Here is a 14,472-nt window from a genome sequence, read left to right as displayed (position 1 = left end):
TCCCTCTGCGCATACATCCACATTTTCGAATCATGTTGAAGAAGTGCAATGCATGCATGTACATGTACAATTAATTAATGCACAGATGCCACCTCGACCACCATGGTAGTCCTACCAGTTCCCCTTGAAAAGCCAGTAGAAGTGACTGAATTGGTCCGGCCATCGGAACATAAGTAACACAAAACACATTGCATTCGTTTTGATCGGCTTTCATTGAACATCCCTCGTCCAGAAAAAAACCGAAAAGCAAACCATAAGCCGGAGTAAAGTCAGCATAATTGTTAAAATCAGACCAGTACATGTACCAGTACAAACTACATGACAGCCAATGATGGCACAATCGTTGAAACATGACAAAAACACCAGTCCCAGTTATCTTCCTGGAACAAAAAGAAAACACACTGTCAAACATACTGTACATGTTGAAAAGAGGAGGTAAAATAGGGTACAAATAAAACAGAAATGTGTTCATATGAGGTACACATGACCACGACAGAACACAGCAGACCACCAGTTAGTTGCAGCCTGGAGAGTAAAATGGGATAACGTTAAAACAGAGTCTGCTGTGATGACCTTGCAAGTGGCCATGTAAATGGAACAACTGGCGAACGAGCAACGAATAAACATGCTGGCATTGGTGATTTGAAAGATAACCTGTTCATCTGGCTAATATATCAAGTACTAAATGACAAAGAAGAAATTGGACGGGGGGGGGGGGGGGGGGAGTACGCGCGCGCGTGTATGTAGCATCAGCAGACGTAGACAAGCAGCTTAGTGTAAGTGGAGAATAAGTCTAAAGATACACAAGAACTAAAAGCGGAGAAGGTGAATAACATATTGCCAAATAAGGTATTGACACAGCAACTAGAAAAAGAGAGAATCATCAGCTCCGTGAACAAAGTAGTTATCTACTGGCTTGTGCACCCGCTGCTGACTTTGCTTCGGTCGGCGCATTCGCTACGACCAGAGCGCCAGATGCATAGCTAACTGAGCTGTCGTCTGCGGATGTGGCTTTACTGGACTGGGCATACTTTGTAAACTTCATTGACGGTTGCAGTGCAGGGTAGTCACGTCGCATGACGTCAACCGCCTGCGGTGGGTAACAAGGAACAGGCACAGACAAACAGAGCATAAAAAGCAAATTGAAGAAGAAAGAAATGTGCGTAATTGTACTAGGTCGCTTTAACAGGGGCATTTTAAAAGGAGTAACTCAAAGTAAGTAGAAACAAGGCTTATCTACAACCTATATTACCACAGCACTTTCACTAGCAGGGGACGATGGTGTCAGTAGACTCAGTGAGTCAAGAATGTGAGATTTTACAGGGTCTTCCCTGACCTGAGTCCTATGCCACAAAGCAAGTACAAGCACCAGTACTCACATTCAAGAAGACTCCTATCGGATGGCGCCCACAAATTGTGTTTTCTGTTCGCAACAGGTACGAGGCAAAGTGCCTGGGGTTGAGGCTCTCAATGATTTCCATGCCCTGAAGGGAAACAGAGAAAGACACACTCTTGTAATCCAGCCACATGGCTAACTGTACACTTCTAAAAATAAACCGTATCTCATAGGAAACACAGCCAGACATACAGTCCACACGCAGGCACACAGACAGACACACACACACACGCACGCGCACACAAACACGCACACACACACACACACACACACACACACACACACACACACACACACACACACACACACACACACACATATAATGATTACATAATAATAATTATATATACACACACACTTGCTGGATCTTTGTCAATCATTGTTTCATACAAATTTTGGAAGTGCGCCACAGAAACATCCAGCAACCAATTTGAAAAAATCTGCTGTAGAGGTCTCAGTCCTGATCGGGTAGACCAGCCTGTCCACATACAGTGCGGATCGGCTATAGGGTTGTCGGCTATAGTAATATACCTCTTGTAGTGATCGTATTCTCAAATTCATTTTCGTAAACCACCCCTTTCTATACATATCGGATCGGCTATAGTAATAATCGGCTATAGTAATATATCGGCTATAGTGATACGATTTCTGTGTCAAAATGATCTTACTGCATGCATTTTTCATCGGCTATAGTGATGATCATAAAAAAGTATACATCGTACATGGCGAGATCTGATCGCGGCAGCCAGGGCTTAAGCGCTGGTACGAGTATGATATCCCTCGGAGAAAATTCGAAATGTTTGGCGTTGGCTGTGCTTGTTGTTTCGGGGCATCCTCGAGCGAGATTGGAGGCAGTAATGAGTACCAGCGCTGAAGCGCTACCGTGGTCTCCGCCGAGATGTTGGAGAAGGCATTCAGGTAACAGCGAAGACGATCAGGGACGCGGAGAAGCTTCTCCGTGACATACGACATCACGCGTCGATCGACCTGCCACTTGGAACGGTTTAAGCGGTGATGAGTCGAGCGATGGCGACCCAGACTGAGACTCTACTCCCACTAATCGATCCTGTAGATATTGTTGATATGTCGATTGAATGTGTTGAAGTGTTTCTCATCCAAAAGAACACATTCCTTGAAAACTCATGTCAAAAAGTCACGAAGTTTTTGCTTCCGCAGGAAGTAGCTCTGCCCGGCGCGTATTGAACAGTCACATGCACAGCACGCTTCTGCTCGCTGCACTGATTCGAATGACACCATACACGCATTTGTCAGGCATACCTAAGTATGCATATCGCCTATAGTAATATATCGCCTATAGTGATATTTTCACGAAAATCAAACACCAACGCTATAGCCGATCCGTACTGTACATTGTACATGTAGAAGCAAATTACTGTCCAGGACTCCCCCCCCCCCCCCCCCCCCCTCTCCCTGCAAGTGGAATCTCTCTCGGCAATATGACAGCAAATATGCAATACAGAGCAGCAGCGTGGGGATGCCTGCCATTTCAAAAGAAGGCGGAAGAAAGAAGAGTCTGCTCAGGCCATGACACATGTGCACACACACACATATTTGCTACAAGGAAGGACTACAAGTGGCACTTTCCCTTCGAAACCCAGGTTACACACACACACATACAGTTGTACATACCTCTTTATCCATACACTCAATAGATTCATGGATCTTGCCCTTTGTTTTATCATATTCTACGTATCTGAAGCGCTTCCCTGCAGGCAAAAAGCAAAACATTACAACAACAAAACTCAGATTCCGGTGAAGCTAACAAACTGCACATCCAACATGCAAACAAAACACACTGCACATCAGGCACATCATACACGTACATGTACTTCAAAGTACATAAAAAAAAGTAGTTCCAAGCCAAGGCAGGCATTCCACTCTACACCCGGTACATTTTAGTATGCCGAGACCTGTGGTCGGCTGAGCTTAACGGGCCCCACCACCACACTCCATTATTCAACAAAAAAACCTAGAACAACAGTGAACTGTGGTCGCACCGAGAAAATGGCAGCTGATTGCGTGCAAATTCTGCTACACATGTGATATTATGGCAAAGAGAAAAAAAAGCACTGCTTGAAGCAAGACACATGCAAGACGATGCAGCACATCAGCTGTACCATCGCAAGAGCAGGATGTCACCACATACCCCAATGGCAGAAGTCGGATGACACAACGAATAGATTCTCGTCATCAGCGAGGTACTTGGCAAGGATAGCGCCATACTTCGCCTCCGTGTCGTGACTCAAGCTACCAACTAGAATGGGGACTATTGTGAAATTATCACGACGACTGTAGTCAATTGACAGAAAAAAAAGCACAGCAGGACAAAGAGATAATAGAGATGAGGACTTGCATTCTGAATTGCGAGACTTTTCGAATGTAGAGAGCAAGGGTTGATAATGCAGTCAGACTTTCAGAGTCTGTGGTGAAAGATGACGACCTGGATCACACTGCGGTACTCCAAAAAATCCAAAGTTCGTGTCAAGTTTGTGTGGTGTAAATAGTTCGTATGATTCTCTGCTCTGCATGCAGCCTGAAGCAGGAGGTCGTGCTGGGAAATTATGACACTCCACGGTTACATCATGTACAGCCAACCTTGCGAAAAAAGACCCTCGATCGAGAATGAGACAAGTGTCGTTGTTCGGGGAGTTGTCGTCATTCGCGAGGTTGAAAGTAGGCAGTCAAATGGTCACTTATTAGTTGAGGGAAGTCTGAAGACTGTATAATTATTATTATAATTATTAATTTTCGCGAGTTGTTGTCATACCCTAGGTTGTTATTCAATATTCACGAAGTTGACTGTACTGTACTTAGTTAGGACGACATGCTGATGAAATGCAAAACCTGCACAGAGAATAGCACAGCTGTTCTTGGCATCACTAGAACGAAGCAGTTTGCTATGTATGTGTACAATAGTGGCACAGAATGTGTAGCTGAAGTCTTGGAACGAAGACAACAAGCATGCAGAAAATCAGCATGGGGACAGCTTTCATGCGTGTACGTGCCAAGAGCCAGATGGTGGAGAATTGCAAGTGCAGTTCACAGTTCGCCGTTCGCAGTTCTTACCTTTCCATAATCTTGGCTATGTAGGGCAAGTGCATTTCCATGCTATGCTCTGCCTCGTCATCACCATGAGTCATGGAATCAAACGAAGCCGCGCCACGCAGCTCTTGATAAACTGTGGAAAGAAAGAGAGGATCGAATCATTCGAATGTGACCCGTACATACATGAATTTAATCACGGCCAGAATGTCCAAGTGACACGGACAGGCTGAGTGCCAAGCAAGCAGACGCACATGCACACCGCCATAGCTCACGTACCTGTTCTCAACCTCTCGTTCTCCCTCGCTCCACTACAATGATACCACACCCCTCCACAAGTCAAGCAAAGCAGTCTGAGAGCCTCAGCCATGACTCACTTTTCTTGTTAATGGTGAGGTTGTACAGAGGAGTTTCATAAGCGTCGACGGACGCCAGTGCACAAGTCTTCAGATAGTAATGATGAGACGGGCCGAGGATGAAAACACATTTTCTGCAATTGCACAAACGTGAGCAGCAGTCAGTGGCAAACACAGAGCGACACATTGATCAATGCACATAAATATGGAATATTTCCAGCTTCAGCACTTGTAGCGCACAGATTCAAGTACAGGCTTCAATCACATACACAGCTACATGTCCAGGGTGCTTGACATTGTGAAAGATTCAGCAGCAAAGCAGAAGAAAATGACCAAAACAACAAAATGCAGCAAGTACAGTAACCGTTGCACTAGGTGAACTTTGACCTAAAGTGCAAAGCTGGCGCCCTGGACCAGTTCCGTTGACATCACCGCATTTTTTACAAGCGTACCTCCACCAGCATTCCCATCAAATCCAGGGTTCCAGAATATGCATTTTAGGTTGGAAATAACAATAGCACAACTGTAGAATGACATGGGGCTTCACTGTACAAGACCACTCAATATGTCACATGACATCAATGTTATTTGCAAGCAATACAGTAACACCATCCAAATCGTTGACATTACGCAAATGTGGATTGGTCTCACAAAGTGTTCCGATAACCAATCTATGCCTGGCTACTGTCCTGTGCAGTTGTGCAAATATTAGCGGGGTCAAAATGTGCAACAACCGGCAAGGATCTTGTCTGACGTCAACTTACACTTTTTCTGGTACAACCTGGCGGTAAGCGAACGCAGCGCATGGACCGCTATACGAGTAGCCAGCATGCCTTTTAACACATCTCGTCAAGGACAATATCAGCAGGAGATCGAGAGCAGTGATCACACATACCACAATTTACTACAGTAGTACCTGTACTGGTACTATTTTACGGTACAGTAGATCTCCCTTAATCAGGGCACGTTGGGATCGAGCAGTGCCCGTAACTAGGAACTGCCCGTAACTCAGAAAAAACACATGTACATACTTATTACATACTGCATGCAAGAAAACATGTTTTATGCCAGTCGATAGTTTAGGGGGGCGGGGGCGTTTTCGCTGAAAAGCCAATTTTTGCGACTCCAGGTAGGTCTGAAAAAGGTTCTCGGTAGACGGGTGTGCCTAAATAATTTAATTCGGCGCGTGCGGATTAGGGCAGTTTTACTGTGATTCACACCTACGAACACAGTGATTCAATGGTCCAAGGCCACATTACAAATTTAATCATTTGCTGGTATTTCCGGTACATGTGCACGAGACTGTGCCACTAGCCACAGCCATTGACCTACAAGCTGTACTGTTGCATAATGGAATTGGAAGGCCGCAGAGGACACCGAACATACACAGGAATTCTCTGTGATGAAGAATGATGGGTACGGTGCTATACGACGACATGAACAACATGCTTGAAACAAGTAAACAAGCAGGGGCTAATTGAAATCATGTACATGAACATCAAACTATCTATTCTCTTGTAGATGGGTCTGTTCCCAGTCAGTGCGGTGAATGGTGTTCTCTTCGTTTTATACAGTGTACAATCATGTTCTAGATTGCCAGTTGCTACATACCCTAAAAATCTAAATTCAACCATTTTTAAATTGCAAAGAACGAGCTGAATTGACACGTGTAACGGCTTTTTTGTGACAATGTGAAAACAATGACTGAAACTGTTGTTGCCTTGTCGCTTATTTACGTAACTCACTCTTTTAGTTTGTAGTCTTTTGGGTGCTGAGATGGTTGCACTAGTCTGAGGAGACTGCGGAGCTCCGTTCATCCTATATTCCCCATCAAATTCACATACCTCCACCGAAATAGGAAGAGTGAGCCCTACTACAATAATGATTGTAGATCGGGGTCTGCATGGAAAATTTCACAGGAAGCATCCTTTCGTTCTTATTGAGGGACAGGCGAAGATGAAACTTTCAGAACTGGTAGTTTTCTGGGTGCTGTGGCGAATGGTGTTGATCCGAGAAGGCTGCGATGCACCATTCAACCACATGCGGAGTGTCCCAGCTTCCTCGGACCACAACCATTCGACTCAGCACCAAGAAGGCTGCGAGTGGCGAAATATTGATTTTATGCTGTACGCAATTCTGCCTGTGGTCATGCACAACGTAGCCCATATTTGGTCAAAACCAAGGCATGTGCGTGTATGCAAGCAGCCTTTCTTGGCACTGAAAAGCTGTGCGACCAATGCCTCCACTGTACATCTGCCTGCCATCACATCAATCATTCAGCTACACCTCAGGGTGCTTGCTGGACAGTGAAGGATACGGTGCTATAATAGCACGAGCTGGTGCATGAGATGGACTGGCATTCTCCAGCCACGCTTTCAATTTCGACGAAAGCACGTCACCTGAAGAAGTAGATATTCAGACCAAAATAGAATGAATAAAGACTTGCAGGAGTGCTTGTGGTGGAAAGATATTTCGTGTGCGAACAAACAAGGGCAAATGAACTTACCCTGGCTGTCATACCAGCTGCCTGCGTGGGTAGCCTTCCTTGTCTTCGAATGCTGATATGATGCAGTCATGGCAGACAGGCAAACCGTTCACCAAGGCTTCTTTGACGGGCACATAAGAAGTCGTGAGGTTCTTCAGAAAAAAAACAAAGTCAGTGAATGAAACATGGATCATTATTTTCATTTTTTTGGTTTTTTGATTTGAAACAGATTCACGATCACAAGCAAGGCGCATGTACATGTCGTCATCATGGTCATGGACTCTTAGTCGTGACGTCAAGATTGGTTGGATTGAACCAGGGAGGGCTTGAAAGTGATGACGTCAAAAACGGCCAGGGAGTAGTAAGTTGACATCAGATTTCTATTTTGGATCCACTAAGGTGTGACTTTGCTATTGCCTCAGTATGTGGGTGCATAGCAACCCACTCATGTCGTATGCAGGGGTGAATTTTACTTCGCCACCAGTTGTAACCCCGCCCCCAGTAGCCAAATCAGTCAGTTTCACTGGCTACATCACCTTGCTGTGAGTAAGACGACTTGAAATGTGCTTGGATCCATACAAAAACTGGATCCAAGTGGATCCAGTTTTTGAATTTTTGAAATTGTTGCTATGCTGTGACGTAGCACTTTCAAGCCCTATACAGCAGCTGTACATGGTATTGTACTACTCCCTGGATTGAACTAACTAAATAAAATATAAAGAAGGGCTGAGGCTTCCTGCAGCTTCATCTGTGAAAAGAATTCGGGTGGACACACCCATTCCCATAGCGCTACATATCACTTCAATATCACTGAATAATTATAATATGAGGCGGGTCACTCAAAAATGTTGGTTTGCGTTGCGCAAACCGTAGTTAACCAGCACGCCACGGGCCGCGCCCCCGCAGGGGAATATTCCCGCAAGATGACTTTAGGTGACCATACGCACTCGGCCGTGCCGCCGCAGTCGACTGGCGCAAGCACGCACTCTTGCAGAGTTCCGCATTCGGGTCGCACTCGCGTACGACATCCCGTATGAGCCACCCTTCGCCTGGCGGATGCATCCGTAGACGGCTCATCTACTGCTGGCTGGTGTAATTTTGCCAGTTGTCTGTTTTGCTGCGAGTGCTCGCCACGCAATTTTGTTTTCTATTCCTCAACATTTAGAACTTTAGTATGGCTTTCTCAGCAGCCCAGAGGGACTCCATCGCCGAGATTGTGGCTGCCAGCGTTGCAGCAGCACTTGGCAACAGCCCGCCGGCCGGACACCACGCGGCTGACTCCGAGACTGGAGCAAACGGTATGTTCCCGGATGTAATGCACCACACCCCCGCTTGTATTGCGCATGTGGCCCCAGAAGCCATTGACAAAATAAAACGGATCGAGTATGTCGATATTGCTTGTCTGCTGCCCCCAAAGCCGGGACCAGCCGCCGAACCAACCCCCAAGAGATTCCGGGTAGATGACGACGGGGCACTGGCAGTCTGCGCCGCTCCAAAACGGAAAATTGAAAACTTGGCCACGTGGATCGAGGCGTGGTCCATTTTCAGCCTGATTGCCATAGGCGAACATCACCTATGCGCCGAAGCCCTGATGATTCACCAACTCCGAATCATCCAGGCCGCCGGCAAGTACCGCTTCGCAGCAGTTGTAGAATTCGACACCAGGGCGCGGCAGGCGCTGTCGAAAGATTTGTCCCGGTCACTGGCAGACCTGGACACTGAGCTCTACACGACCTGCTTTACCGGGCAGGCACTCCCCTTTTGCAACAACTGCAAGAGGCTGGGGCACCTGACCGCCTCCTGCACAACGCAGCCCTTTCGGAGCAGGCCAAAGGAGCAAGGTGTCAGCTCCAGCGCAAAACCAAACGAGACCTGCCGCCGTTACAACTACGGCACCTGCGTCGGCTCGTGCAAGTTTCGCCACGCATGCATGTTTTGCTCGGGAGAGCACCCAGCTTCCGCCTGCCCAGCCAAGAAATAGCGATGCCGCGAAGGCAGCCCCGGCAGTATCCTCTCTTAATAGTCTTATTTATAATATTGCACCGCACACACCCATCCACATTGATGTATTGCACGATGAATTGCGCACGCACCCCGACCCCTCTTTTGTTCTTGCTTTGATTAATGACTTGCGTTTTGGCTTTCGCATTGGTTTTACCGGGCCTCGTAATGTTTCTGTTCATAGTGCTAATCTGTCCTCTGCAACAGCTCACCCCGAAGTCGTTGACCAATATCTCGCAACTGAATGCCAGCGGGGCCATACGGCCGGTCCCTTCACAGCTCCGCCATTCGCCTGCCTCCGCACATCAGGAGTCGGCGTGGTCCCGAAAAAATCAGGCGGGCACCGGTTGATCATGCACCTCTCCGCCCCGCAGGGGAACAGCGTGAACACGTTCATTGACCCTGACCAATACCGCTTCAAACTGATTACGATCGACTGCATTGCCGATCATGTTCGCAGAACAGGCCCCTGCGCACTGATAACCAAGGTGGACCTGAAGCACGCGTTTCGGCTCTGTCCAGTACACCCCGACGACTGGCCACTGCTTGGCATGCAATGGAGATCGAAGTATTACTTCGACACAGTCTTGCCGTTCGGTCTGCGGTCCGCCCCTAGCTTGTTTAACCGCCTAGCAGACGCGCTTGAGTGGATCCTACGCCACAAGTACAGCATACCCGCACTCGAGCACTACCTCGACGACTTTGTTTCGGTATCACCACCAGCCACTGTGGTGCCATCGTCGACAGCCGCAGTCCACAAGGCCACGATCCTTCAGGTGTTCGACAACCTGGGTGTCCCCACTGCAGTTGGCACCGACAAGGTGGTGGGTCCATCCACGTGCGTCACCGTGTTGGGCATCGAGATTGACTCGGCCACCGGGGAACTCCGCCTTCCCACTGACAAGCTCCGCGCGCTGCAACATCTGCTGCAGTCATGGTCCACCCGCCACACCGCCTCACGGCGGGAACTCCAATCTCTAGTGGGCCACCTGTCTTTCGCAGCAAAGGTTGTTCCAGCTGGACGCACCTTCACTAGACGGCTCATTGATGCATGCACTTCCGCTCACAGCTCATCGCCCATCGTCCACCTGAGCAGCGATGCCCTAGCCGATATCCGGTGGTGGCAGGAATTCCTTCCCGTCTGGAACGGCAAAGCCCTTATGCGCGACCCAGAGTGGTCTAGGTCACCGGACCTTGAGTTGTTCACGGACGCATCCGGCCTAGGCTTCGGTGGCTTCTTTCAAGGTCGCTGGTTCGCCGGCGCATGGTCCGCAACGCAACAGACGCCGCCATACACCTCCATCATGTGGAGGGAGATGTGGCCAATCTCCCTCGCCTGCCAGCTGTGGGGACCGCTTTGGACGCAGAAGAAGATCCTGCTCCACTGCGACAACGCTTCCGTGTGCGCTGCCTGGGAGTCGGGCACCTGCCGGCACCCAGGAGTCGTGGCGCTCATACGCAGCACCCTCCAGACGGCCGCTCGCCACAACTTCTGTCTGCTTATCCGCCACATCGCCGGAGTGGACAACGGTATCGCAGATGCCCTATCCCGCGCTCAGTTCCCACGGTTCCGCCTCTTGGCGCCCGGGGCCGACCTCAGTCCGTCGTCACTCGCAAACATCCACGCCGCAGCGTGAGGAAGTCGCCATCCAGGGTCCGCCGTTACCGAGATTGGACGCTCTGCTCCTGAGACCACAGAACTTTGCTTCTGCCCCCGTGTTTTCTTTTGTTTCCTTTACTTTTTCCGCTGTGTATCGCTGCTCGCACAGCCTACTGCCACGCCCCACCCGTTGCACCTCTGCACTAGTTGTTAAGCCCTCGCCGGGGTGTTACTGCCTATCATTTCTGCCTCAACCCTGTGTGCTTACGGATTGTCAAGTCCTTTAGAATCGCATCCCTGTGTGCTTATGGACCGAGTCAAGTCCTCTAGATTTGCCGCCCGGTGTGCTTAGGGACTGAATCAGGTCCCCTAGACGCCTGCACTTTCTTTGGGAGCAGTTCGGTCCCGCCGCTGCCTAGGGAGACCACCGCAATAGACACATCTAGATGGGGAATCAAATAGGCAAGCCGCAAGCAAAATCCGCACGCCTCATGGCAGTAGGCCTCCGCCGGTCAGAGAGCCCCGTTACACCTAGGATCATGACTGCGCTCATGGGGGTGGGTCGTACGAAGCAGGGTCACTCGCACTGACTGAATTTCTTTGTCCTTTGTTGTGTTGATTCCAGGCTCGCTGGCCGTTGCCGCATGCAACCGCTCACATGATGGCTCGCCAGCCCAGATCGCTCATCTATCCGCAGAAAAGCAACCTCCCGCAGGAGGGCCACCGCAGTCGCTTCCTCCGCAACGTACCGCTGGCCCCAGTCAGCACGCAGGGCTAGCTATCGTGTTTCTCGCTCGCTTCCTAGCCGCTGTCTAGGGCAGGTGGTGATGGATGTGCGCATGTTTGTGTATATGCTTGTGTTTATGTGCGCGCATGTGGGCATGTGCGCTGCTATACGCGGTCACTGGTGGATGCATGTGGCACGCTATCTCTTCTCCTGTGTCCTCTCTGCCAGGCTCGCCAGCCGCCGCACTTTCCGCACGAGCCGAACAACTCATATCCAATTCAGTGGCCGCAGCCACGCAACACACATATGCCCCGGGCTGGCACGCATTCCGCAAGTTCATGCAACAGATTCACCGCGACCCGCTGTCACCGCGTCACGATGACATCCTGCTATTTGCCGCTTCCATGTCGCATTCTGTCAGTGCCGGCACTTTGAAAGTATACCTGGCCGCAGTCAGATACAACCTCCTCTGCAGGGGAGGACCTGTCGAAGTCCTTCCATCCAGCCGGCTCACCGCTCTGGTGAAAGGCCTGGAGAGAGAACGCGCATCGCTCCCACGGCACGCAACTGCCCAGCCTCGGAGACAGGCTATCACCGCCGCACAACTCAAGGCACTACATCTTTTCCTGCAGCGTTCCGCTTATAGCCCTGGCGACACGCTCATGCTATGGGCCGCATTGACGACAGCATTCCATGGTCTGCTGCGAGTTAGCGAGTACACGTCCCCGTCGCCAGCAGGGTCGGGTACCCTGAAAACTCTCAGGCGCGCTCACCTCGTGCTCTCTCAGGCCACAGCCAGCTTACGGCTTCAACGCACGAAGACATCGCAGCTGACAAGCGGTGGCGAGGTTGTGCTGCATCGCCATGCAGACCCGCAAATATGCCCCGTCCTGGCCCTCGAGGCATACGTCAGATCATGCGCATGGGGTAGTGACGAACAACCTCTCTTCAAGTTCGGCAATGGACGATGGCTCACGCCCAATGACATCAACGTAGTGTTGCGCAGGGTTCTGGGCCCCAGCTACAGTAGCCACTCCCTCCGTGCAGGTGGCGCAACGCACATGGCGAACCAAGGTGCCCCGGAGTATGCCTTGATGGCAGCCGGGCGGTGGTCCAGCGGAGCTTACCGCACGTACGTTCGCAGGCCTGCAGGCATGCCGCGGCGTTACTGAGCCACGGGTCGCAAGCACCGCACGCCCCCCTTTTCTTGGAGGCACGGGCTCGGCCGATGGGCACGAAATCCGCATGGTGCACATCCATCGGCTGCCGCAGACAATACAATTAATATACTTGTGGGTACTACCGAGTACTTAGTGGTCATGCAGTTGCCATAGCAATGTACTGGTACACCCAGCCTTTATGATTGTTACATGACCCCATGGGTCGTCTTTCAAACGCTCTTTCATAGCCGATAGATGGCGTTATTTGTTCCTATCATACTATGTTACAGATGGGCGGCCTTAGACGGCCCAGTCCGATCATTTCACGCGAACTATGTTATACGTCATCATGATCACAATAATCATGTCGTGCTCACGTTCAATATAAGCTTGCGACACCCCACTGGCTCATCTCTTCTGTGGTGTGAGGGTTAAATGTTGGTTTGCGTTGCGCAAACCGTAGTTAACCAGCACGCCACGGGCCGCGCCCCCGCAGGGGAATATTCCCGCAAGATGACTTTAGGTGACCATACGCACTCGGCCGTGCCGCCGCAGTCGACTGGCGCAAGCACGCACTCTTGCAGAGTTCCGCATTCGGGTCGCACTCGCGTACGACATCCCGTATGAGCCACCCTTCGCCTGGCGGATGCATCCGTAGACGGCTCATCTACTGCTGGCTGGTGTAATTTTGCCAGTTGTCTGTTTTGCTGCGAGTGCTCGCCACGCAATTTTGTTTCCCACCCGCCCACGCCTACCGGACGGAGGGGAGGCACGGGCTCGGCCGATGGGCACGAAATCCGCATGGTGCACATCCATCGGCTGCCGCAGACAATACAATTAATATACTTGTGGGTACTACCGAGTACTTAGTGGTCATGCAGTTGCCATAGCAATGTACTGGTACACCCAGCCTTTATGATTGTTACATGACCCCATGGGTCGTCTTTCAAACGCTCTTTCATAGCCGATAGATGGCGTTATTTGTTCCTATCATACTATGTTACAGATGGGCGGCCTTAGACGGCCCAGTCCGATCATTTCACGCGAACTATGTTATACGTCATCATGATCACAATAATCATGTCGTGCTCACGTTCAATATAAGCTTGCGACACCCCACTGGCTCATCTCTTCTGTGGTGTGAGGGTTAACCATTCTATTCCTGATGCCTCGTCGCGTCCCTGGTGGTAACAGTTTGGCATGGAAGTTTTAACCTCATTTAGAAAAGCGATCCTGTCAGCTTTTCTATTATTGTGTTCACATGGCAGAAAAAACGACACCGCTATGCTACGTAAGTTTCTACGTAAGGTGCTCGGTACTTCACTTAGGCTACGTAAGTTTCTACGTAAGGTGCTCGGTATTAGATCTACCAACGCGTGGTAGCCGCATGCTGTGCACGTGCACGGCAGACATTGTGTTGCATGCAGTGCAGTCCGTTTTCGGATGTGCATGCGCGAGGAACTTCCTTCTTTGGAACTGCTTCTTGCATGAGCTGTTTCGGATATTTCGTGTCCTGGCTTATTTCGCTTCGGCTCTGCTGAGACCTCTTTTCACGGAATATTACTCAATGACAGGTGAGTTGACCAGTTCCCTTTGATTCATTTGCTTGTGTTGACTCTTTCATTTACGAAAAGTGGGCTGATTTTAGGTGGAATACAATAAAATTAATAATGGAAAAGCTGAC

At 49.9% G+C, this 14,472-nt stretch overlaps 2 protein-coding genes across 3 annotated transcripts; one reads left to right on the top strand and one right to left on the bottom strand.

Moving 5' to 3' along the window:
- Nucleotides 1–193: 193 nt before the first annotated feature.
- LOC135805447 (protein MEMO1-like) lies at nt 194–7,494 on the bottom strand. Its single transcript, XM_065319479.1, has 9 exons — nt 7,322–7,494; nt 7,133–7,214; nt 5,580–5,648; nt 4,837–4,949; nt 4,484–4,595; nt 3,564–3,706; nt 3,047–3,123; nt 1,380–1,484; nt 194–1,090 (listed from the first exon to the last, which is right to left on the bottom strand). The coding sequence occupies exons 1-9, from the start codon at nt 7,389–7,391 to the stop codon at nt 905–907; spliced, it is 957 nt and encodes a 318-aa protein (XP_065175551.1). The 5' UTR covers nt 7,392–7,494; the 3' UTR covers nt 194–904.
- A 675-nt stretch (nt 7,495–8,169) lies between these two features.
- LOC135805446 (uncharacterized) lies at nt 8,170–13,907 on the top strand. Of its 2 annotated transcripts, none has more exons than XM_065319477.1 (2): nt 8,170–8,598; nt 8,718–13,907. In XM_065319477.1, the coding sequence occupies exon 2, from the start codon at nt 9,655–9,657 to the stop codon at nt 10,936–10,938; it is 1,284 nt and encodes a 427-aa protein (XP_065175549.1). In that variant the 5' UTR covers nt 8,170–8,598; nt 8,718–9,654; the 3' UTR covers nt 10,939–13,907. The 2 variants fall into 2 exon arrangements, with proteins under 2 accessions (XP_065175549.1, XP_065175550.1); XM_065319478.1 differs by having other exon boundaries at nt 8,172–8,598; nt 11,527–13,907.
- The last annotated feature ends 565 nt before the right edge of the window (nt 13,908–14,472 follow it).

Source organism: Sycon ciliatum, chromosome 1 (assembly GCF_964019385.1).
Source record: "Sycon ciliatum chromosome 1, ocSycCili1.1, whole genome shotgun sequence".
Lineage (NCBI taxonomy): Eukaryota > Metazoa > Porifera > Calcarea > Leucosolenida > Sycettidae > Sycon > Sycon ciliatum.
The sequence above is the reverse complement of the archived record's forward strand: the minus strand, read 5'-3'. Positions and strand labels throughout refer to the sequence as shown.

Excerpts from the sequence above, each read along its gene's own strand:
- LOC135805447 (XM_065319479.1), bottom strand. The coding sequence starts at position 7,391 with ATGACTGCATCATATCAGCATTCGAAGACAAGGAAGGCTACCCACGCA. Across the intron at positions 7,215-7,321 it reads CAGCTGGTATGACAGCCAGG|GTGACGTGCTTTCGTCGAAA; the intron begins GTAAGTTCATTT and ends CTACTTCTTCAG. Across the intron at positions 5,649-7,132 it reads GCTCGTGCTATTATAGCACC|GCATGCTGGCTACTCGTATA; the intron begins GTATCCTTCACT and ends ATGTGTTAAAAG.
- LOC135805446 (XM_065319477.1), top strand. The coding sequence starts at position 9,655 with ATGCACCTCTCCGCCCCGCAGGGGAACAGCGTGAACACGTTCATTGAC.